General features: G+C 25.0%; 1 protein-coding gene across 2 annotated transcripts; it reads left to right on the top strand.

Moving 5' to 3' along the window:
* The first annotated feature begins 994 nt into the window (after positions 1-994).
* On the top strand, positions 995-12,147 carry LOC135923560 (uncharacterized). 2 transcript variants are annotated; one of them, XM_065458376.1, is made up of 8 exons: positions 995-1,154; positions 1,201-1,315; positions 1,359-1,491; positions 1,542-1,706; positions 2,199-2,357; positions 9,949-10,178; positions 10,611-11,583; positions 11,672-12,147. In XM_065458376.1, the coding sequence occupies exons 1-8, from the start codon at positions 1,040-1,042 to the stop codon at positions 12,062-12,064; spliced, it is 2,283 nt and encodes a 760-aa protein (XP_065314448.1). In that variant the 5' UTR covers positions 995-1,039; the 3' UTR covers positions 12,065-12,147. The 2 variants fall into 2 exon arrangements, with proteins under 2 accessions (XP_065314448.1, XP_065314447.1); XM_065458375.1 differs by having other exon boundaries at positions 11,669-12,146.
* The last annotated feature ends 15,491 nt before the right edge of the window (positions 12,148-27,638 follow it).

Genomic DNA, 27,638 nt, shown 5'->3' on the forward strand with positions numbered 1-27,638 from the left:
AGTCTCTCATATTTTAGATAAAATTTTAATTTAACCGTTTAAAAAAATCTACCCATGTCAGTTCGTTTAGCAACACTAATTCCCAGAAATAAAAGATTGGATGATTATTGCATTTTCTTCTCTAAGCAGTAGCGTTTTTATTAATCTTTATTTTATTATTTTTTATCTTTTAATATATAAAAATTGTCAAGATGGGAAATAAAAATTTTATTTAAGTTTATAATAAATATTGTTAAAACTTTTTGCTTCCCTAAAGCTATAAGGGCAACATTTGGTTATAAAAGGGGAAAATGAATAATAAGCCCCAATGGAGCTAGACAGGAAAATATTGGCTAAGCCTCGGGACGCTAATAGATGTCCAAACCTTTGTGCCATCTATAAGCAAAATCTTTATTTTTCTGGATAAAACATTGAGTTAGCCATTTTAACTATTCAAACGATTAGGCATTCAGTAATTGTATGCAATATAGATTTGTTCGTTTAGTAATACCATTATATTATAATAAGTCTAATAAAAGTATTAAATAATTTTTTACAGCTATATATTTTGCACTATTTCATCTAAAATCTCCCCCCCCCCCCCAAATACATTTATCTTTCCCCCTAGTGGACCATCCTTGACCCCCCCTCCATTAAAAAATTGAAGGCAAATTGCATATACCCCCTCCGCCCACGTAGACACTATTGATACTTACAAAATGGTAAAATTTTGGAGTGGAAATTCAACCCTTCAAAATTTTGATTTCCATAATTCTTCTCCGAAATATATAAATCCCCCCAACTTCTGCAATTCTGGCTACACCTATTTGTTAGCCTTGATTTTATATACGCTTATTATCAGATTTTTTTTCAATTGATATGGTTTGTTTTTTATAATTATCTTTTTTAGATAGTATATATGCTCAATAAAAAATTAATTATATAAAAAGAATCGGATGCTAATATAGATTGTATGACTTACCTTGTGTATTTGTAATAATTGATTAGATATACATATGTCAAATCAAGTTATTCAGTATATCCATAGAAAAACTACCATATGGAAACGCAGATTCTTACTGATGAGGAAAACTCATTAGATAATATATCTTTTGAGGACAGTGATTTATTGACAAAGCAGCATGATTCTCAATTAGCTCAATTAATTGCAGCAGGTAATTTTTTTGAGATAGATGATCGAATTTAATTATAAACACGAAGGACCAGTTGGCGTAGCTGCTGCTGCAGCAATTGTGTCATGTCAGAAAAGAAAGAAGAATTTTATATTTGAAACAAATCCATCTCTAAGAAAAAGATTGCAAACCAGGTTATTGAGGTATACTTAATGTGAGTATATTAAATTTATATTATATTGAAAGGAAACTAAAAAATACAATTAATGAATATGCTTCAAGAATTGGGCATCAAGCTACATTAATAATTTATAAACCAACAAAATCCGAAGCAGACAATGCTATAAAAATATATGGTACAAAACCTTTAGAAGATGTGGTAATTATATAAAAAAAACAATTCTATTATATACAATTATACTTTATAAGGTAAAAAATTGGAAGCAAGTAATTATAGTGGAGTTAGAAAAAATATTGTCACAAAAATCTAGTTTGTATCAAAATCAATCTCTAGTTCATAATAATCAACATCAGTATGAGCTTCCACCATTAGTAGTTGATGGAATTCCAACTTATTTAGATAAAATGACACAAGTACAAAATATTTAACCAAATTATTTATATGAACCTAAACTATTTTTAAACAGATTTATATCTTAATTATTTTTTTTACAGTAAATAAAAATATATAATAATAATAATAATAAATATAGACCTATTTTGAATAATATTGATAATAAATTTGGATTATATTTTTTTATTACACTCATATATTAAATTGATAATAAATTTGGATTATATTTTTATAATTCATTCATATATTTATTTTTATTTAACTGGTATATAATATAAGATTTTTATTTAACTGGTATATAATATAAGAAAACTTACATTCCTATAAAATAAAAATACCATAAATTATTACACCTATATTTCAAAGCAAAGGCCATTTTATTAAGTTAAAAATAAGAAGTAAACAAATAAATCACTTATGAATAAAGAAATTTTAAAAAAGGAATATCAATTTACAATGGTTGATTGTGTCACATTTTTCTTGATATAATATTATTTACAATAAAATGTCAGGCTCAATTAAGATGTTTTATCCCTCACATGCTTAAATTTGCAACAGGGCGCGGCAAACCTGGATGGGGAAGACTCAACACTATACCTATTTGGTGGCCAAAAAGTGTACCTTGGGCTAACGTTAGATCTGATATACGAACTGAACAAGAAAAACAAAAGGTTGAAGTGAATTTTTTAATAATTGTTGCTAATCTTTTATATGAAAGTTCATTTGTAAATTTACAAGAAGGTATCAAAAACCAGAACCGAGAACACTCATGACCTAGAAAATCTATTTAAAATTATTTGATTGCTTTAATTAGAGATCTGCATAAGGTCTAAATATCATTAAGCCCATCCCAATTTTTTTTCAAAAATAGAGCTCAGCTAGTGTTGTTAATCGGCTTAGCCGAGTCGGCTCAAACAGAGCTGACCCAAATTTTGGGTCGTTTTTTTTGACCTTGACCCGAGTTCAAGCCAAAAAAAACGACCTTTTATTTTTTTAAGGCCAATGTGTAAAAATATATTTTGCAAACATGTTAAATTAAAATTTCTGTGAAGATGTACCATAGGAAAGTGACAATTGTCATAATCGTCATTTTTGAACTTTTTTCAATTTTTTTTAGACAAATGGGTAGCAAACATGTTAAAATAAAATTTCATCGAAGATGTACCATAGGAAAGTGACAATTATCATAATCGCCATTTTTGAATTTTTTTAAGGCAAATTGGTAAAAATATATTTTGTAAACATGTTAAATTAAAATTTCATTGAAGATGTACCATACGAAAGTGACAATTGTCATGATCGTCATTTTTTAACTTTTTTGAATTTTTTTAAGGCAAATGGGTAAAAATATATTTTGTAAACATGTTAAATTAAAATTTCATTGAAGATGTACCATAGGAAAATGACAATTGTCATAATCGTCATTTTTGAACTTGTTTGAATTTTTTAAGGCAAATGGGTAAAAATATATTTTGCAAACTTGTTAAATTAAAATTTCAGTGAAGATGTACCATAGGAAAGTGATAATTGTCATAATCGTCATTTTTGAACTTTTTTAAAGCAAATGGGTAAAAATATATTTTGTAAACATGTTAAATTAAAATTTCAGTGAAGATGTACCATAGGAGAGTGACAATTATCATAATCGTCATTTTTTAACTTTTCTGATTTAATTTAACATGTTTGCAAAATATATTTTTACCCATTTGCCTTAAAAAAATCAAAAAAGTTCAAAAATGACGTTTATGACAATTGTCACTTTCCTATGGTACATCTTCAATGAAATTTTAATTTAACATGTTTACAAAATATATTTTTACCCATTTGCCTTAAAAAAAGTTCAAAAATGACGATTATGACAATTGTCACTTTCCTATGGGAAATCTTCAATGAAATTTTAATTTAACATGTTTGCAAAATATATTTTTACATATTTGCCTTAAAAAATAAACTTCAAATCTGAGTCGAAAAAAACGACCAAACTTCAAGTCTGAGTCGAAAAAAACGACCCATATTTTGGGTCGAGGTCGAAAAAACGACCCGAACTTTGGGTCGGGGTCGCGCGCGGCGTTTTAACAACACTAAGCTCAGCTAAGACAAAGTAAATCTGGCGAGGGGGGGCAGGCCTTGCAAATCACTGGCTTCAATAGAGTTTGAATCCAGAACCTGGAACCCTCAGAACTGCATCAAATTTAAAAACCTAAAACCCACCTTTGTTAGCCTGAATTGAATTTTTTTTCAAAAATAAAGCTCAGCTAAGACAAAGTAAATCTGGCGGGGGGGTAGGCCTTGCAAATCACTAGCTTCAATAGTTTGAATCCAGAACCTGGAACCCCAGAACTGCATCAAATTTAAAAACCTAAAACCCACCTTTGTTAGCCTGAATTGAATTTTTTTTCAAAAATAAAGCTCAGCTAAGACAAAGTAAATCTGGCGGGGGGGGTAGGCCTTGCAAATCACTAGCTTCAATAGTTTGAATCCAGAACCTGGAACCCTCAGAACTGCATCAAATTTAAAAGCCTAAAACCACCTTTTAAAATTTCAGGAACTAAACCACTTTTTTTAAAAGTCAACTTGTACCCTCTTTATTTTTTTGCCAAGGTCGTAAACTGTTAAAAATAAAACTAATATACACACAGGGTTGGGCAGTATCGCGATATTTGTATCTACTTGTATTTTTTTAAAATTTTGGAAAGTATCTTGTATCCAGTATCTAAGATACATATTATTTAAAAGTATTTGTATCTTAACCAACTTTGTATTCAAAAAGATACAGATACTTTAAAAAAATTTATTTTGGTTAATTTAAATAGTATTAAAATTTAAAATGATATTTTTTAAGATTTAAATGAAAAATTTAATCAAAATTTAGATATTTTAAGATAATTTTTGATATATGAAGTTGGTCGTCATATAGCAATTTGCTAACAATTAGAACTACCATATTTGAATCGTTTTATATCTGTCTATTTTAAAATTATGGAAGAAGAAAATAGAATAATATGTTTATCTTCGTCTTCAGATGATTCTTCAACCGAAAATTATAACAATAAATTTAAATTAAGCATACTTAATGGCAAATTTTTTGAAGTACTTCAAGATGATCATAATAAAGAAATTCATCGTGACTTTGGTATTGACGAAAAAGTTATAGCAACTGTTACAGATAACGGCTCTAACTTTAAGAATGCTTTCAAGGAGTTTGGATATTCTATGGAAGCTGTAGAGAATGACTTTGACATCAATGATGATGAATGTATAGAATTCGAAATCATTGAAAGTATTATTTAATACTTCTTTAAAATTTATTTTGATATTGTAAATTTAATAAAAAATTTTATTCAAATAAAATTATTTATTTGTTTATTTAAGGGTCTAAAGAAGCCTCAATAACATTGCCTCAACACATTCGTTGTTTGTGCCATACGATAAGTCTAATTGTCACAACAGATGTCGAGAGAGCTATTAAGGATTCTCCTAACATTTCTAAAATTCATCATCCTGCAATAGCTAAATGTACTAAGCTATGGAATGCAAATAATAGGCCTAAAACTGCAGAACTTATCAAAGCAGTTTTAGGAAAACAATTAGTTACACCTTGTTGCACTAGATGGAATAGTTTGTATGATAGTCTTCATAGTTTATTAAAATTTAAAGGCGAACTTCCTAAATTATGTCAAAAATTAGAATTTCCTAAATTAAGAGATATTGAAATTCAATATTTAGAAGAATATTGCAATATAATGGCCCCATTGGCTATAGCGATTGACAAAATACAGAGTGGAATCAACTGCTTATGGAGAATCAGCTCCAATTTTAAATGTCATTAAAAAAAATTACAAATTTAATTCAAACCAATCTACAATTTTGCAAACCATTAGCTGTTGCCATAGAAAATTATTTATATAAAAGATTTAAAAATATATATGATTTTGATAACAATTTTAAAAGTGCATTTTTGGCAACTATTTAAAAATCGTTGGATTGATGGTGAAAAAGAAAAAAAATACTTTCAGGATTTGTTAATACATGAAGTTTTAATTGTTTTTAAAAATAATATTGAAATTAATACTTCAACAAAATCTTCAATTGATGAAGATGATGATTACTTTTGCTTTAAAAGTATCACATCCAATTCTAATAATTCAATAAATGATATTGAAATAGAGGTCCTAAATTATATGAAAGATGACAGGCGGAGTATAAATATGTTAAATAGTTATAAATATATAAAAGAAATATTTATTAAATATAACACAATATTACCCTCCTCAGCCCCCGTTGAAAGATTATTTAGCTTTGCCAATATGGTTAATAGACCAAATCGTCAAAGATTGAACGAAAAATTAATAATTATAAAATATGATGCTGATTTATTATTATTTACTAATTATATAATTATTAAATAGAATATCGCATTATCTTTTATAATAAATTTGTTATTTTCTACAATTTATTTTAAATATTTTTTTATAAATTTATATTATAGATAAGAAAATAAAGCTTTATACATTTTGATTTTGACTATTTAAAGTTTTTTAAAAAAGTATCTTGTATCTTAGATACTTTTTTTTAAAAAAATACAAGTATCTTGTATCTTATATCTTATTGAAATTTTTCTAAAGTATCTTGTATCTTAAATACAAAATTTTATAAAGTATCTGTATCTGTATCCGAATACAATTTTCTGAAAATTTGCCCAACCCTGTATACACACTCCATTTATTTATAAGCACATAATCATGGAAACATATAAATATATGGTTCATACTAAAATGTATAATTCATGTTTGGTAGCTATACATTTTTCATTATTATATCAAACATACTACATATAATTAAATTCATTATAAAACATATATAATTAACGAATATAATAATTCATAATATATTAATAATTTCTAATTTACTACATAAAATGATTAAATATATGTGCATTTACAAAGACATAAGAAATCAAAGAGAGTGAAATATAGTATACTCATTGTTAAGGTAGTAAGTTTACTTCAGCAAATATATTTATTGCAATTACATTATTAAAAAAAAATGGTTTATATTACAGGCAATATTAATTTTCCTATATAATCTAATTTTTATTTCTGAGATATTTCAAAAACTTTGATTTTGTTATCTTTGTTAATCAGTTTTCCTTTTCAAAAAGATTTTTTGGTTACATATATGTTAAATTAAAACGTAAGATAACAAAATTAAAGTTATCGAAATATATCAGAAATAAAAAATATACCAAATACAAACAAATATTTAATGCTTTAACGTTATATATTCTTACTAAAATTTCGTTCGAATGCTATTAATATCATTTTTTAACATAGTTGTAATAAATTACATTTGTTGTATAGTAATTTGCACACTCAATAAAAATCTCTTCCTCATTCTACTAGTATTTGTTCAATATATACGGCAATAATGTTATTGTGTAATTACAAAAGTTTAACATTATCAATATTACATTGAATAGAGTTAAAGATACTTTTTTTAAACTTTAAATAGTAGTAGACCAAATATCTGCATTAGTGCAGATGTATATATGAGCTTATAGCTATTTTAAATTATCAGTTTCATATTTGTAGATTTCATCAATTTTTCTTTGCAAAAGATCTTCCTGAAAATTTTTTAATTAGTAATGGTAATCCAATTGATAAGTATAATATAAAGATAAGAGAAACTATAAAATTAAATCTACAATCTACCTTCCATCATTTTAAAAAATTCTTTTTGTTCAACTATAGATAATGGATGCATTTCTTTAGCAATAAATAAATAATAAATTATTAAATTTTTTCTGAGATGTTTTCCCTTTATTATTAGAAAATTCGAAGGTTTTGAGTTATATTTTTGCAGTTTTTAACTTTTTGTTTTTTCTGTTTATGTAATAATTTTTGATGATTCAATACAATTCTAGATTACATCTCTATTAGCAGAACAATAAAATAAAATATGTTATATATAGATTTTTTAACTATTATTCTATTTTTATTGTATTTTATCAATATTTTTTTTAATGATTTTCAATTCTAGATAATTTTTTATATATGATTTTACTTACATTATCAATCATTCATATAGAAAATTATCCTTAAAAACTTCTAAATTTAGCAAATAAAATCATATTGAATATAAAATGAATATTATAGATTTTTAATAAAACTATATAATATTTGACAAAATTAGATGACTAAAGAGCTATTTATAAATTTGTGGCATTCTTTACACCAGTAATTTTACTATTGGTGTGTTCATCTCGGGTTATTTCAAAAAAAAATCCATTTAATTGCAATTGCAATCTCCTTGTGTAGTATCATTGTTTTCACTTTTCGATTCTAATTATATCTTTCATAACTTAGTTCATAATTTTTGGGGTAATGATGTATGTGATGTATGGCGATTTAATATAATATGATAGTTGTTTAGCAAATCGCTATATAACGACCAACGTCATGTATCTTTTAAAGTAGCGCGCTATTTTTCAGTAGCGGTAGTTTTAGCGATCTACATTTTTAAAAAATTAGTGATAGCGGTAGCTCTCTAATAATGAAGAAATTCTTTCAATTTTATATATAAATACACAAAAATATTTTAAATATTTTTTAATTTTATAACTAATTCTAAAATCATAATATTTTAATTTAATTTTGAAATTAATATTTAAGAATGTGCATTATAAATCTAGTTTTCAAAATTATTAAAATTTTAAAATCTACAATAGACTATTGAAGATAATTTTGGTACAGATCACATTGACAAAATAATTTTCCTGAAAACTAATGATAATACGGAATTTCCTCATCCTAAATTGGCAAAATATTTTAATCTCGATAAAAAATTACACAGGGTATACAGTAGATTTAAAGATAATATACTTACAAATTTAATATCAATGTGTAGACCAATCCACAAACTTTAAAATTAAATTTAAATCAAAGCTGTATCTATGAGTTTCTGAGCTAGATCAGTTTATATGAAAAATGATTTTCTGGCCCTTCTAAACTTGGTATGTTTCAACTTGTCATAAGATATTATTTAAAAAATATATTAAATTTAAAATTACAATAATTAATTAATATCTCATTTTATTATCAGACTCATCTATTTAATTTATTTTATAATTATTCTCTGGATGTATAACATAACTGCTTCTGTTCATCTTAGTTTCAAGTTAAATTATTGGCCATATATTAATTTGATTGAATCCAAAGGGCAACTTAATAAATTAATGCCAAGCATTAAATAATACTATACTAAACCAGGATACCCTAGCCAGATCAAAAACGCCACCTACTATAGATTTTTTTTGAAATAAATAATAATACTATTGAAAATCTTTTCGACGCATTTTTCAAATCCAAAAATACTCAAATAAATATTTTGATTTTTCTTATATAAAAAATGTGTATACTAAATTTAATACTTCATTCTCAAGTTCTAGTGTTGAACGATTATTTAGTATGGCAAAGCTTATTACTTTCTGATCCCCTCTAGACTTGGGAATGATACAGAAATGTTATTATTATTAAAATGTAATAAAAAATAAATAAATTATATATATTTGAAATTATAGTCACATATTTATACCAATATTTTTGTGGATAGAGATACATAAGAAATATTTTTAAAAAAATTCCAATGTACGGTAGCGTTAGCGCGCTACTTTAAAAAATAGCCCATAATAAAACTATCATTATCCTATCTTAAAATATATAAACTTGAATTAAATTTTTTTATAAATTTTAAAATTATATCATTTTAAATTTAATTAATTTGTATCTTATCTTGGATACACTTATAGATATTTAAAAATAATTTGCATCTTGGATATAAGATCTTTTCGAAAAAATATCCGCTATACTGCACAATCCCGAAAATATGATATACCTCTTTTTAATTCTCCAACTATCGAAATATCACTTTTTGCATGATTAAACATTTATTTATTTATACATTTCAAAAATAGATTCGAAAAACTACCAAAGTAATTAATCCTCCATATTTTTTTGGTAATAAATTATGAACATTGGGCATTTTACTTATTTCTTCAACTCCATTCAGTTTTGATTTTAGAATGATTCCCTTCACATTTTACTAGATATCCTCATTTAAGCAAAACTCTTACTATCATTTATAAGATTATAGTAAATGTATAAAATTGGTTCAATTATTTTTAAATCGGATCATACTTTTTTATATTATATTTCCCGTTTGTATATGTAGATTTAATTATTGAATCCATTTTTCTTTTGTAAGGTTTCTTGGACGGATGCTCTGAGGGAAATAATAAGAAATTGTTACGTTTATTATAGTAGATCGGATCTCTTATCCTCTCCTACTGGCGTACCTACTGATCCGCATCCAAAATACCTTTCTCAACACAGTGAAAGTAACGAATGCGTTGATAAAATAGGTCTTAAGCGTAAAAAGAAGATAGTTAAAGATTCTAAGCAACAAAAGACTTATCAATTTGATAAAATCTCAGGGTAATATTTTTTTTCTCCCTTATTATTAGTGATAAAGTTTTATTTAAGCCAATTTGCGATCTTACTATCGTAAACAATATAAGATAAATTAGAGCCTTACGCGGTCCAATTCCGCTAGAAGTCGAACTTTAGCGGACCGGTCCTGTTTTTAAAATATTTAATCTCGGACCCGACAAAATTTTGTGTTTCGGACCGAGTCGGACTTAAAACTGTTTTAATTTTTTACAAGTTGTGCTATTGTATTTTTCTCATGCTTTCAAATTTCCTTGCAATAATTTTTTTTTCATAATAAATATGATTTCAGCAAAAATTTTTATTATTATTTACATAGATATTATTTGCCTTTTATTTAGCAATCATACTTGTCACAAAAACTTTTTTGACATAATTTCACTTACAATTTTTAAAATTTAATACCATTTTTTGTTTTAGCAATTTGGATCTGATAAATCAGGCGGAACCCCAGATAGTGCTGATAACGCCCGATCAATTAGCTAGCTTGGTTCAAAATCACAATAACACTAATTTAAACTTCTCCAAAAGTGAAATTGGGATTTCCCATGCAAATAATCTTTCGGGAGCTAATTCTTTAATTAACGATGGAAACTTATCTTCCAATGTTAATTCTTATCTCTCCAACCTTTTTTCTCAATCCACTCTTCCTTTAAGACTTCAGGAGATGAAGCAAGATGACTTGCTCCAAAATTCTTTAAATGCCTTAAGTTCTTTTAGAATCGAATCAAGCGCTACTTCTAAAACTACCACGTCAGAAATGATAGTTATGTCGAATCAACAAAACTCTCTCTTCCCACCCTCTACCTTAACTGACTCCACTCATTCACTTCTATTTGACACGCTGAACTCAATCCACAACCAAACTAAGTTAAATAAGCCACAACCTACAGTGATGCTTCAAATACAAACTTTTCAAAATCCCGACGGTTCCATATCCCTTATTCCTATAAACTTGGTTAACACTGATTCAAGTATACTACATCCAAACCCATCATTAGTTATTCAAGAATCTTTATCAACATATGGCGAGGAAGTTGATTGTCAAACAGCAACGACCTTATTATTTGACCATCTTATATCTCAGGGTCATAACATCAATACGAATCATAACCCATTAAATCTAGATTTTGAGGTCGGAGATATAGAGACGAATGTCGAAACGACTCATGCAGAATCCGAACCTTGCTCTAAATTTCAAGATTCGAGTGGCAGTAATTATATAATCCTTAAAATTGATGACGATTTAAATGAGAATAGTGTAAGTGAAAGTTTTTGTCAGCACGAAGATCGGGACAATAATACGGAAAATGATCATAATCAAGAAGTTATTGGCTTGGGTGACTTAAAGAATGCCAGTGATAATCTTAGATTCACTGATGATATTAACAAGGTTTTATTTAACAAGAACGCTCATAAGATTTTTTAATATATAATTTAATATATAATTTATATTTATATTTTGCCAAAATAAACAGCAGAAAACCTCAATTAAGAATGAAAATTTAGAACTCTCATTTGAGACAACTAACTTGTTAATCGATTCACAACTTAAAATACAATCCTCGCCCATAACCAATATGAAATTATTGCCGCTGGCATCTGGCAACAGATCACATTGTACAACATTACAATCAAATAATTCTGATTCTATCATACCTAAATCCTCACATGATTCACTTCAAAAATATTCCGTCAATAGTCCTACGACCACCCTTTCACCTCTTAAAAATAATAAAGAAGTCGAAGATCAAATGACAGATTTTTCTCCTGCCCCGCCTAACATAATTTTTGATTATGAAATTAATCAAGAGGCATCTTTAAATTCTGTCGAAGACCTAAATGATACGCCACAGTTTATCTCTAAGACATAGAAGATTTTTTATTTGTCTATTATTTGTAAGTTTACAAAATATCCTCTTTATATTTAGTATTATTTATTGTTGTATTACAATCACTATAAAATATTGATGTATCATTGAATTAGTCTATTTACATAAAACCACTAAATATTATAAACAAATATTTTAATTATTTTTTTTATATGATAATATACTGTCGCTTGATTACTGAAGTGCTCCAATTGACATTTTTGAACAAATTAAGCTAGCCTTATAAATAATTAGATGCTATATTATTTATATGTATACCAAAAATTGGATAAAATATAAAGTTTTGACCAATATATCAAATTTTTACGTACTTAATTTTATATAAATTAAAATTTATTTTGACCTAATTATTCAATCGTTATTATATGCCAAAGATATAGAAAGATGCCTAAAAGCAATAATTAACTTATAAAAATTATCTTTCCACCTTAATATATATAAAAATTTTATATTTTTCAAAATTCTTTAATTAAATTATTATTAAAGCTATGTAAATATTGTTGTATAATGTTAAAAAAATTATCAATCTTAATTTTAAATAAAAAAAGAATAAGAAAATTTAAAAAATAATGTCACCTGGAGCAATTTTGATAAATTATTAGTTAATGATTTATTATCCTTGCTTCAATTATATTTTGAGGGTGTCGAAAAACCTCTGATCCAATTAAAATAAATTTTATTAATAAAAAGGATTGATTTTAATGCACTATCCCAAATTTTATCTCAATTTGGTGAATAAGTTTAGCAAGAAGAAGAATTGGAAACTTAAAAGTCTATTATCTAAGTTTAAACAAAAACACATTTTGAGCACTCAAATAATCAAGCGACAATATATTGACCTTATTCAACAAATAACTTGATAAATCTTGTGATTAAATATTTAATTTGACAAGTATATATTATAATTTTAGATATTAAGAGGATAGTAAATTTTATCATAAAAATAAGGCTTAAATTATTAAAGTTTTTGATAAACACTGGCGATTATCTATAATTTTAATACAGCAGGAAGAAATTCCCTAACATATATTATTGAGATGATTTTTAATAAATAAATAATTTACTTAAAAGGCAAATGCTCCAATCGAGCTTTAGTATAAGGACTTCACAATTTTATAAATATATAATTAGTAACAATATAATATTAGATATCTATATGAATTTATCATGAAAATATTATAAAATATGTTTGAAGTATGGATCAAATTTTTAAAAACTTAAAAATAAAAATTTACGTGCAGTGGTTCCTAGAACACGCGGGGGTGAGCCAATCTCCTTAAAGTTGTGCTTCCCTCCAAATTTCAATGAACTTTTAAGGCACAAAAAGGTATTTTCAAAATTAGAGCCGTTTCTTCAAAGTTTTCAAGAGTAGCTGTAATGAAAGGTAAAAACTGGATTTTAGAGCTGCATATTTGAGCATTGATATCTCGGTGATTTAGTTAACGCATTAACAAGTGAAATACCAAACCAAAACCAACTACGGCCATTTGGCCTAAGTAGTGTTCTTAAACGGCTCGTTTTGAGCCGATTTTAAAAACGGCTAACTCAATATTTTATTCAGAAAAATATTATGCAATCCTGAAGATTTTATTCATAGAAGGAACAAAGATCTAGACATATATTATCGAAATCTCGAGGCTTATGAAATATTTTTTTTAAATATTGAGTTGGCCGTTTTAAAATCAGTTTAAAACGAGTTGTTTAGCAACACTAGGCCTAAGGCGGAACATAATATCACCTGGCCTTTTATTGTTTGAAGTATTCTCACGGTTAATTTCTGGGAATGTAAATTAATGAGAGTGGCTTATGGATTAGGAGGTTATCATGAACATCTTCGATACTTGCAGTATATTAAATAACATCCGTTAATTCCTCCCTTTGAGCTGAAGAGAATCCAGATGTATAAGAAATATGTTATCGAGTGAAGTTCTATTAATATTTAGAGTTCTTCTGAGACTAGAGGTTTGTTGACTTGAATGGTTCAAACTATTTATAACTTTTTTAGTGTTAATAATGGAGATTGATTAGTTCCTCAATTTGCGGGTAAATGAAATTAAACGAAACTTGTTATCAGTGAGGGTCTTGATTTTTTCTGTATAATCCTTATTGGGCAAGATATTCATTGAAGAATAGATACACATTCATTTTTTGCCCCTTCTCAAAAAGATCCCAGCTTATGTTTATGGACATATAGCGCGCGATATGTGTCACGCGATTATATCAATATACATAAAACTCACGAATTTTCTGGTAATATCTGTGGCCTAGAGGGTCAAATAGCTGAGGCCCAGAACACCCTGGTGGGACTCTTTTTCAGAGACCATTCGGACGAGGTTAAGATATAGCTAAAAAGAATCGCCTGACATGGCTGGCTTTGATTAATAAATAGTCCCCTTATCTCCCTATATGGTCTACAAGAATGGGGGGGGGGGTATGCAAATTTTTTGGGATGGGTGGTAAAACTCAGGCATATTGCATCCAATATTTTCTTTCGCATGTAAACGCTGTCTCCTTATCATCCAGTAAGGCAGAGATCCATAGACAATGTTTACATGAGCAGGGGGGAGGGGGGGGGGTAGGTGCAGTTTGCTTCTAATTTTTTTAGGGAGTTGAAGCTAAGTAAATTTATACTAATAATGCATTTAACTTAAACGAGGGGAATTAATTCATATTCTAAAAAACAATTCTTTCACACAATTTTTTGTTAGTTTGTAGTAAAATATTGATAAAAATTATTCTTTTTAAAATATATGAAGGGGCCATTACAATTATACACTTGTATTTAATGCGTGGAAATATAGACGCTGAAGACGGTGAAATTTTTTTTAAGGAAGTTACTTCCATTAAAAATTCTGCCATGAAGACGCAGCTCATAGATAATTAGAATGCCCTCTTTTTAAAAAAATGGTAAGCCAAATTTAAATGCTTTAAAGACAGTAAGCATCCATAAAAAATTTTAAACTGGATCATATATAACACCATCATTTTTTATGATAAAAATATCAACTAATTTTTAGCGAAGATATTATAAGCAGGGATCCAAACCGAAACGAATATCGGTTCAGGTTCGGATAAAAATAACGGTTCAAGGTTCGGTTCGTAAAAAATTAAAATATCGGTTCGGTTCGAACCTCTACCGGTTTGAACACTTTTGTATTCAAACCTACATTCGAATTATGTATAGGGAATATATTTTTTATTTTATAATTAATTTAAAAAACGCATGTATAAAACCTTCATTTTTATTAATTGCCCATTATAAAATAATATTTAATTTAATTTAGAAATATAAAAATAAAAATCAATGATTAATTTTAATATGAACAATATTTTATTTTTTTATTTTAATTTTTTTATTAAGCCGCACAATTAATATATTTTCAAAATTCGTCTCACTCAAATTACATCTATAAGGAGATAGTATAAATTTAATTGTTGAAAAACATCTTTCCACACTAACTGGGTAGCCGGCACTGCCAATATGATATGATATCAGATTTGATATAATAATATTTTGGATTTAATTTTTCTATTATAATTTATAAGCTTAAAATATTTAAAAAATGTTGTAAAATGACAATATACTAAAATTTATAAAAATTGTGACCGACACTTATCAATCAAATGTGATTGATGATAATCTTTAAAATAATTGAATTTTTTTTAATAAACTAATAATAACTTACATATTATTTTATAAGCATAAAATCATGAGGCTAGAACCGGTTCAGAGGCATTTTAGCGGTTCGGTTCAGGTTCAGCTAGAATTTTTTTAACGGTTTAGGTTCGGTTCAGGTTCGATAAAAATTATCAGTTTTTAACGGTTCAGGTTCGGTTTGGATCCCTGATTATAAGACTCATAAACTAATTATTTAATGCATGTAAGGTCAGCTGTTGTCTTATTTTTGTATTGTATGTCACTAAAACATATTTTCGAATATATAGTTTAAAAAATTTAAGAGATCATAAACAACAATATAACCTACCTTCCAACTGATATAATACTTGTCTTAAAAAAAGTAGAAATTTTTTTTTATATTTAAATTTATTTGGGACTTTTATTTAACAGTTTCTTTTCGTTAAAAATTACACGAACTCCAAAATTTATGTTCAAAATGTGTTTAACCATTAATTTCTCATTAAAAATAAACAATTTTTTTCTCATAAAAATACTATTTGTCGATATTTAAAGGAGGAATAGTAAAAATATAAAATTCTATCGTTTGAGTTTGGTTATATTATAATTCAGCTATCTTTTTCGAAGAGATGATCAGATGTAGCATATGATAATGTTAGATGCGGGTTAGAAGCAAATATGTATTTACAAAATAAACTATTTAATTCCATCAGCAAATGAGGTTTTTCACTTTCACTATAATTTGTCTACACACAGCTTTTCTTCATATCATACTTCAACCCTTCAGCATTTTTTCTTCTAAACAAGTTAGTGTTTACATATTAAATACTTTACAAACGCAGTGAAATCGATCTTTATCATTTTTTAAGAAATATTTTATTATCCAAATAAAAGTAATTTTTTACAAATTATAATCCTATTTTTTAGAAATTTTAAAACAAATTGCTAGAAATGGTCTTGGAAAGCTTCTTTGAAAAAAGAATTACCTGGAAAATTGCCTTAAGAATGAAATTACTATAAACTTTCATTTATTCTGATACTTAACTTATATCAAAAATGAAAAAAAAAATAATATTTCGTAATGTATCTAAAATCTATCTAAATCAGATATCTCTACGAAATATTATAGATTTATAAAAGTGTATCCAGATACAGATACCATATTTTTATATATAATTACTTTAAGAACTCTGGAATGTATCTATTTCAAATTTAGAATTGTAAAGATATAATTATTAAAATAAAAATAATATCAGAAGAAATTTAATTATTTAAATTTAGAAAATGCCATGGGTTTTAAAAGAATACGGAGGAATTATAAATTTAATAGTGCCCATTTGTTTAATTTCAGAAGAATATGATTTTACAGAAAGTGTATTCCAAAAAAACGGCTTATATTACCTTCATTTTACTAATATTTTAATTTTGAGAAAATTTAGGTTTATTTTTTAAAAAAAATCTATTTAATAAAGTAAGCCTGGTTCAAAAATCGAGAACAGATTTTAATTTATAATATAGGCGAATCGAATCGACGTAATTTTTTTAATTTGTCATTACATTATTTTTCATAGTTAATAAAAATATCAGAGTTATACAAAAAATCTTGAAGATTTTTTTAGCAAAGATCTTTGACGATCGTAAAATTTGAAGATTTTTTATTTTAAAAAAATTTTGAGCAACGATCTTGAAAGATCTATATCTTTGAAGATTTTTTATTTAAAAAAATTTTTGATCAACGATCCTCAAAATTTTTATATTATAAGGTGTTATAGTAAATTAGTATTTTTATAATATTTTTTTGAAGTAAATGGGTTAGTAAGCATGTTAAATTAAAATAAAAATACAATGAAAATGTTCCACAAAAATGGCAATTGTCATGATCGCCATTTTTTTAACTTATTAGACATAAATGGGTAAAATTTTATATTAATAAAAAAATGTTAAATTAAAATTTCATTGAAAATGTAATGTAACACAGAGTGACAATTGTCATAATATTTATATTTTTTAACCTTATTTTCTTGACGCAAATTGGTTAAAATTTATATAATTAACATGTAAAATTAAAACTTCAGACAATTGTCATAATTGTTATTTTTTTAAACTTTTTTGACGCTAATGGTTAAAAATATTTGTTGTAAATCTATAAAACTAAAATTTCAATAAAGATTGTCATGTTTGATGTTTTTTTATTATTATTTTGAGATATATATATTTTTTTGGAAATTCATTATAATTATATCACTAGCAATAATCTGGGTTGATAACATCGGCGCATTTGTTTGACTTTAAATTGTAAGACTCAGGCTGCATTCAAAGTGGAGACGGATCCGTTTTTTACATCTGTTCCGTCAAAAGTCAATCTCATTAAAAATGATATATACTGATTTTCATTTTTAAAAATTATAAGTAACGTTATAACGCTCAATAAAATTTTCCGGGTGAAAAAGTCAAAATGTTTTGACTTCAAAATTTGCCGGATCCATTTTTAAGACGGAAGATATCGGAACGGTGGCACTATGTACACAGAGTTGGGCAGTACCGCGAATACTTGTATCTAAGATACAAGATCCTTTTGTATCTTGTACTCAGTATCTTATTGACATTTTTAAGAAGATACTAGTATCTGTATCTAAGATCCTTTATTTTGAAAAGAATCTTGTATCTTTTTCATTTTCTTTAAAAAGATACAGATACAGATTCTTTTTAATATTCATGTTTAAAATATTTACATATAACACAATGTAATTTTATTTTCTTCGTGAAATCTTGTATTATTTTCTTTATTTTTTCCCGCTATATTTTAAATATATTGATAACCAAAATTAGTTGGAAGTTTTACAGGTCACACAGATTGATAGATTAAAAATAACAACACCAAAACTAAATAAGATAAGGATATATTTTGTATGTAATATTTTTTAATTTGTAGAATGTTTAACAATCATAGTAGTGAAGATGAAATTATGGAGATAGGTTCTCCTGAATCAAATCCGAATCTTAAAATTCTAGATGGAAAATTTTATAAAGTAATTCATATGAAAAAGAACAAGGTACACGCTGAATGTCAAAATTGCACAAGTAAAAAAGTTATTACAGGTTCAATAAACTCCTCTACAAACTTTGTTAATTAAACATATTAAAGTGTATTATACATTTTATTTTATAATTATTAACATAATAATATCTATACTTAAGTCGCTCTTAGATAATTGTTATTAAAATTTTTTATAGAAGATGGTTGAATATCAAATTAAAATCATTTTGGATATATATTTTTTAGGGATGTATCGATACCACTTTTTTGGAGGCCGATCCGATATTCCAGATATTAAATTGATATCGGTCGATTACCGATCTGATATCATATCTAATTTTGTATTCTGTAAAGATACCAATGGTTTTCATTTATAATATACTTTTTATTAGTATAACGTCTATAATTTAACTATACCATAACTTATGTCATTTAAATATATTATAGTGATCAGTTATAGTTTATATTCAATTCAATTGCAATTCTATAAAAAATATTTTTATTGTTAAATCACTTTTATATAATAAGTAAGTAATAACATTTCACTTTTATATAATAAGTAATAACATTAATCTATATATATAATAAGTAATAAACAATTATATTATGAAATTTGAAATAAATATTTAAAATAATATTTAACATTAATATAACGAAGATTTCTTTTTAGAAATACCAATATTTCCAATTTATCAGAGATCAGCTTGCGGCGATAGTAACTGTCAATATCACCAACTTCACTAAAAACAGATTCTGAAGAAAATTTCGCACACTATAATAAACAGAATGCGCAAAAAAATAACAATATGGCAGAATGTTTATTAATTATTTATTATTATTAAAAAAATATACATAAAAATGGATTTCGATTTTATTTATAAAAATAAATGGTCTTAGCTATAACTTTTTTTAAAAATTTTATAACATTTTATTTTTGTTAAAGAAGCCATTTTATATCGGATCAAATTTTATAATATTGGCCGATAACCGATATTTTGAAGGGTGAAGTCGGCCCGATCCGATAAAAAATATCGGCACATCCCTAATATATTTTATATATAATTATTTTAGCAAGTTCTTATTAGAGGAAATATTTAAGCTAAACTTGATATATAACATTAGATAATTTTAAAAGGCTCTTAATAAAATAATTATAATAAAGTAGAATTTAACTTTATTAGTTACTTTTATTTAATGATATAAGTAAAATTATATTACAGCATTTATTTACAAAATTTAATCAATTTAAAATGCATTAAAGAAAATTGTTATGTATTTAATAATTATAATATAATGTTATACATTATTTTCATATTTTTTATATATAATTAATAATTTTGCAAGAAATATATAAAAAAAATTTGAAAAGAGATTTAAATGATATTTATATATATGATATTACAAACGCAAGAATTAATAAGTCATATTAGAAAATAAACTAATTTAAAAAATACAAAAATATCACAAACAAGTAATGATTAATACTTATTTAAGATAATGAATAAAATAAAACTAGTATATTTTTTAGAGACGCCATTTAGCCATATACTCCGAATATAAGCTATATTTAAAACAACACAAAAAATAACCTGCAAATTCTAATAAAACATTTGATTTAATTTTTTTTTCTTATTTGCAAATTTTTAACTCCCATTAAATATATTACTCTCCCTTCCCTGTTTAAGCTATTAATGGGCAAAAACTAATATTAAAATCCCTGTTTATTAAAATTAATTCATTAATAAATATTTTATTAATTATTGCAAATATTCATTCTTATATGTGTATGCTATGTTCTTCACAAATAAATAATAAAAACTGTATTTTATAAACTATTCTAATTTAATTGGTAATGATAATTTAAAAGTATCTTGTATTTAAAATACTCTAATTTAATTGGTAATGATAATTTAAAAGTATCTTGTATTTAAAATACTCTAATTTAGTAAAAGATACAAATATCTTTTATCTTGTATCTTTTTGATATTTTGAAAAGATACTAGTATCTGTATCTAAGATTCATTTTTTTATTAAGAATCTGTATCTGTATCTAGATTCTTTTTCTGGAGGACCTGCCCAACTCTGTATGTACATATATATCATTTTTAATGAGATTGACTTTTGACAGAACGGATGTAAAAAACGGATGTAAAAAACGGATACATCTCTATTTTGAATGCAGCCTCAGGATGAGTCGTATTATTTTTATTTTAGAGAAATATTTTTATTTATTGAATTATAAGGTATAAATATGCCGTTTTTAAACAGAATATGTAATTTTCTTTTTTTTATTTTGAATTTAATAAAATTATTCTCCACGGAAAGTTTGATTTTGCTTAATATTGTTTTCTCTTACTGATTTTCTTAACGGAAAAGGGATTTTTATCAACACCTAACCCTAAGTTTGGAAATACTATGGATTATTGAAGTCATAACGCAATTAAGATGTACCATAGAAAAGTGACAATTGTCATAATAGTTATTTTTTTTAACTTTTTTGAATTTTTTTGACGCAAATGGGTAAAAATTTATATTGTAAACATGTTAAATTAAAATTTCACTAAACATGTATGTCAAAAGTGATGATTGTAATAATCGTTTATTTAAAACATTTTTGAAGCAAATAATATAAACAACTTTATATATTTTAAACATGTTATTTGAAGCTTTTCCTTATAGATTTCAATTATTCAGGGCTCAAATTTAAAAGAGATATTAAATAAATTTAAGTGTAAATTATAAAATATGTTAAAACACACTATTTTGTTTGAATCAAAAAGTTTATAATTTACTTATATTTATTAATATGATACATATTGTACCAATTTTTTAGGGAAAGGGGGGAAGGCTTAGGATATATATTTTTAGTTTAAAAAATACTTGGACTCAAAACAGCTTTTGATTGAGTCGGCTCAGGAGGTTAAATTTTAAGCCTTTAGTTATTTATTTGTGATTTAAATATTTTAAGAACATATAATATATATTCCTTCCTTGCACAGGTAGGACCATGCAGACCCCAGTCATTTTATTAACTTTATTACTTAAAATCTTTTGATTGCTCTCAGCAGCTAGAGTAATAATCTTAAATTACATAACAGACAAATAATAGATGCTGGTTAATTTACAGTCATAGCCATGACACCCACGATGTTAACTCATATCAGAATTTATTATGTTAGATAAATTGATAAAATAAAAACACTAAAAATAATAAAATTAAATTATGCAAATATATTGAAGCCTTGAGTTATTTACATGACAAAGATGCCATATTAGAAATGAAACATTTTGTAATTATAATATAAGAACCAGCGTGATATGATAAAAACAATTAAGACCTATATTATTGTTACACCACCTCAAGTTGGTATTTTCAATGATATATATAACTGGTATATTATATTTTAAAATAATAGTAGTTTGTAATAAAATCAAAAATATACTCATATTAAATATTTAACTCAAAACTGTTTTACAAAGAAGAAAAAAATAGCTTTCCTTAAAACACGTAAAAAAGAGATAAAAAAATATCTAATTTATTACATATATTGTGGGATGAATAATAAGATGTTTAATTTTTTTAAATAAATAGATGGCGTTAAAGAATTGAATGCACATTGTTACTTATATTTATTATCAAAAGCATTTATTAGTAGGATTTATTAAAATATTAACTGTAATATATTATATAACTGTCAAATACGTCTGAGGTGTCATTTTACTTAATATTTTTTAACCAATTTTTAATAGAGGATTATCAACTATATGTCTACTTACATTTTATAAAGAAATCTGTTATTTAGACCGTGAAAATATTTTTAGGAGAATAATAAATGTGTTTAATGATTTTGAACTCGGCTAATTACAATATTAAATTTGTCGATTTTCAATTAATAAATGATTATATTCATTTAATTAGGGTTATATAAGAATTTAAATAATAAAAGTCAATTATGTTTCAACTGTTATGCTAAATTAATATTTAGTGAGTGACATTGATTGATTGCAAGCTGACATAGTGAAAATATAATTTATATGTATTAATCGTGTTTGAATTAAATAGAGTTTTCCATTAAGTAATAATATCATGATTTATATATTTTCTTTTTGTCATAATTTAAATTTTATCATATGAAAAATTACATTTTTATTTTCAAAGATAAATTACATTTTTTATTTCCTGCTTCAACAAAAACATTTTCTCTTTATATATTTTTTTTTAAACAATAATAAAAAAAATAACTAATATAGATTGATGTATTAAAAAAATGTTAATATAAAATTTTCACCGCTTAAATTTAAATATAAAATGATATATATAAAAATAAAACAATTGCCAAAATAAATAATAAAATAACATTGATCATCATATTCAACAAATCGAATCTAATAATTAAATAGTATTCATTTAATAAAAATTTAGATAGTCTTATTAATTTTTAAATAATAAAATTAAATCTACATATTATTTTATAGATTATAAAAAAAATCGTTCATGTGGCAATAAAAAAATTTATTTTTAGCTTAAAGGGATATTAAGAAGGCATTAAAAAGAATTTTTTGCTTCAGGGGGCTCATAGGCGTAGCCGGGGGAGTATGCATGGGGAAATTCCGCCCCCCCCCTTCATAAATTTATCACTTTTTGTAAATATCATTTTTAGCTAATAAAAAAATATCCCCCTTAGTCCTCCCCCCACTCCCTGACCCTCAAATATGTATGCATATATCTTAAATAATAATTTTAAAAAAAGAATGTAAAAGTTGATATTTTTTTATAAAACTATTCATCATAATAGATAGATTTTTGGGAAAATAAATTTATAAATATATAAAATGAACCAAAAATGTTTTTTAATAAATGGAATATAAGCCAAATATAAGTTTTAAGACAGAAGTGAAATGTATTATAATTATTAATAATAGATCCATAAAATTACTAAATAATATAATATATCAAATATAATTTTGTATAGTGAGTAATTTTAATTTATTAATCTTAATAAAAGTAAAATATAATTATAAAACTATTGATAAAATTATATCATAAATTTAAAAAAATATTAAAGCACAATACAAACAGTGGAATATTATATGTCATAGATTTACAGTATATCTAATTATCAAATGACAATCAAGTAATTTTTACCAATATAGCGAATTATATATTTTACAGAAAACTATAAAATATAGATAAGGACATCAGAAAATATCTTTTAAAGACATTGTGGGATGAATAATATGAAGATTACATTTAAATATCATTTTTACTTAAAATAAATAATGGCGTTAATAATTGAATGCAAATTGTTGCTATATTTAATATCAAGAGCATTGATTAGTAAAAGTTGTTAAATTATTAACTGTAATATATTCTCTAACTGTCAAATATGTTTGTAAAAGTGGAATTTTACCTAGTATTTTATAACTAATTCTATATAATAGAGTAAAATCAACTATATGTCTACTTACTTTTTATAAATAAATTTCTTATAATTGTTTGGAATAAATTATTTCCATGCTTTTATATTAAGGTATATACAATACAAGTAATTTATTATATTTTTATTTTATATAAACTAATAAAAATATATTTCATATTTGTTCCAGGCTTATTTTTTTTATTAAAATTTGTAAAAATATTTTATGACTATATATAGACTAAAGTAACCAGGCCGAAAAAAGGGGGACTGGGGGCGAAGCCCCCAATAATTTTTAATCCCCCCCCCCCCCTTATAAAAATTTTGGCTACGCCTATGAGGGGGCTATTCAAATTTTTCAGGGGGCTCGAGCCCCTGCTTTCCTCTCTCCCTAGTGACGCCACTGTTTAATATGTTGTACAGTTTTAAAAATATTTTTGACTAACTTGGCAAATCTGTCATAAAATTATTAAAATAACAATTAAAATTATTAACTTATATTATATTTAATATATTTTACAAATTAATTTGATATTAATAAATATAGTGTTTTAAAGGGGAGATGATAGACTTAGGCCAAATGGCTTATTAGCAAGAAATAAAAGCTATATTTTTTCTTATTTATACGCATTTTTCGAATCGATAAAAAGTTTCAAAGTTAATTAAACGAAGTTAATTGCCCAATATTTTTTGATGATGTACGCAATAGTTCTTTTCTTACTAAAGGTATATTGTTGTAATAGACAAATTTATAAACCCTTTTAATTAGATAATAAAAAAATCTTCTTTACACCTTTTGAAGGATCTTCAAGTGACCTAGTAGAGATAGACTTTGTTCAAAGTTAAAAAACTGTAATTATTTACAGTTAATTGTAATTCTTAAAAATCATGATTAATTTACTTTTTTAAAATATTTAAAGCCATAGATGACACTTCATTAAAATCATTCAATATACATTTAAACATTTTTATAATTCAACTACCAATATTTCGAGAAAATATGCTTCTAAAATTTAGTGTCAGTAAAAAAGAAAGTCCCCCAAAATATAGGAAGGGTGCCAACTGTTCCATCACAGATGGAAACAATTGAACTAGATGGGAATCGTTTTTACTGGTAATTTAAAATTATAAAAAAATTTGCCTGATATAGGTTAATATTTTATATAGTTGTAATTTTTTATACTAATATTCATAGGATATGGTTGTGTTTCTTTCTTTACCTTAAATTTTAATGATTATATCCTATATTAATTCAGAACATTATTTTTTTTAAAGCATGATTGATTTTTAGATAGTAACATTTAATTTTTTAAAAAAATAATTAGATCTATAAGTATGGAGATTACAGGAAAACAAGACTCTTATGGTTTGATTAGATCACATATGGTCTTGCTGATGCTGCAAAAAAAATATATTAGATTATGCTTAAGGTCAAAATACATGTGAAGATGATGTGCAACAGTATATAAGAGAAAAGGTAAATAAGAATGCTGAATGGGTAATGATGCAAAGTGTTGCCACATTTCTCAATACCCCGATTATGATGTATGCTAACTATGGAGCTTCATTTTGCTGGCAAATGTATCCGCTATTTAAATATGATGATGGAAATATAAAAAACATTTATATTAACAATTCTGAATCCCATTGTTAATATTATTGATTTTGAAGATTAATTACAAATGTTGATAATTTTACTAAAAGTATGTTAGTTGATTGTATTTGTCTAGTTTTTATGCATATTTCTTTTTATTTATTCTATAAGCATGTTATAAATAAATATATAGAATATATCTTTTTTAATCATACCATTTTTATACACACCAATTATTATGTTTACTTTAGATTAATTTGTATTGCTGTACAATTTTTCCCTAATTCTAAAAATAAATTTGGAAATTTTTATAAAATCTAAATTAATCTTTTTTTTAAATCATCAATTCAAAAATGACTATATTAAAAATTTAGTATATAACATGAATATCATTTTTTTAAATAAAAAAATTGCCACCAAATACGTTTTAATAAAATGTTAAAATTCAAAATGAATATTTTAATGCCAAAAATTTTGCCAAAATACATAATTTGACCAGTTTGAAGTAATTCTAGAAACCCTGAAGAACCATAAGAAAATCTCAAGAAGTCTTTTAGAAATTGGTATAAATATTTTCCAAATGGTTCATAAGTTTTTAAAATGATATTAATTTAGGTAAATTAATTAAGAAGATTATGGAAGCTCATTAAGAGTAATTTTTTCTAAACTCTCTTTATTAAAAAAAAATATCAAAAGATATAATTTATAAATTTCAACATAAATTTAATAAAAAAATTATATAAGAAATGAGCAATTGTTTGTAGATTTGAAGCTTGCTAGGGATGTTGTATGTCAATTTTATAGAATAAATCATCACAAGGTAATTACTTTAATGTTTCCAAGTAACCTTTAAAATAAGACATACAATATAATTTAAAATGTATTTCTTTATATTTATTATTTTCTCAATCATTCTAAATTTCAAAAAAAATACCAAAACATATAATTTATAAATTTCAACATAAATTCAATAAAAAAAATTATATAAAAAATGAGCAATTGTTTGTAGATTTGAAGCTTGCTAGGGATTGTTGTGTGTCAATTTTATAGAATAAGTCATCACAAGGTAAGAACTTTAATGTTTCCAAGTAACCTTTCAAATAAGACATACAATATAATTTAAAATGTATTTTTTATATTTATTATTTTCTCAATTATTCTTAATTTTCTAATTCATTGCCATCTTATTTTTATTTTATATATCAAAAATAAACAACTATAATTACTTGGAGTGACCAAAATTTAAAAAAATGATATATAACATTACTCTAAAGATGAAAATAAATTCTGAGATAATTGAATTTCGTTTACGATATTATTACACATCCATTTTCTTGACCACTTCGTAACTTTTTATCGATTCGGAAAATGTGTATAAATGAGAAAAAATATAGCTTTAATTTCTTGCTAATACGCTATTTGGCGTAAGTCTATCATCTCCTTTTTTAAAGAGCAGGAATTTCTAAATAAGTAATATATTATTGTGTCATGATAACTTTTTAATTATTTCAAACTGATTTGATATAAATTGCTCAAGTGAATGGATTTATATAAATAAACTAATTTATTTTAAAGCAATCTTAATTATTTCCCGTTTTTTTATCCCAGTTTGATGGGCGAGTGAACCAAGCATTGCTCGCTGTTGTATATATAACTCTGTTATATATATAACGAAAGGTGCCTAATATCACCTACATATATAAATAGCATAAATGCATTACATGAGGTATACTTTTTATGTAATTTAAGCAATTTAAGATAGTCTAATTTTAAAATTTCGATGAGACACGTCTATTGGCATATGTCATTATCTTTTAATATATTCGACAGTGATTAACGACAACTGCCATATTTTTAGAAATTATGTTTTT

The sequence above is a fragment of the Gordionus sp. m RMFG-2023 genome, chromosome 2 (genome assembly GCF_954871325.1).
Source record: "Gordionus sp. m RMFG-2023 chromosome 2, tfGorSpeb1-WG-v2, whole genome shotgun sequence".
Classification (NCBI taxonomy): Eukaryota; Metazoa; Nematomorpha; class Gordioida; order Chordodea; family Parachordodidae; genus Gordionus; species Gordionus sp. m RMFG-2023.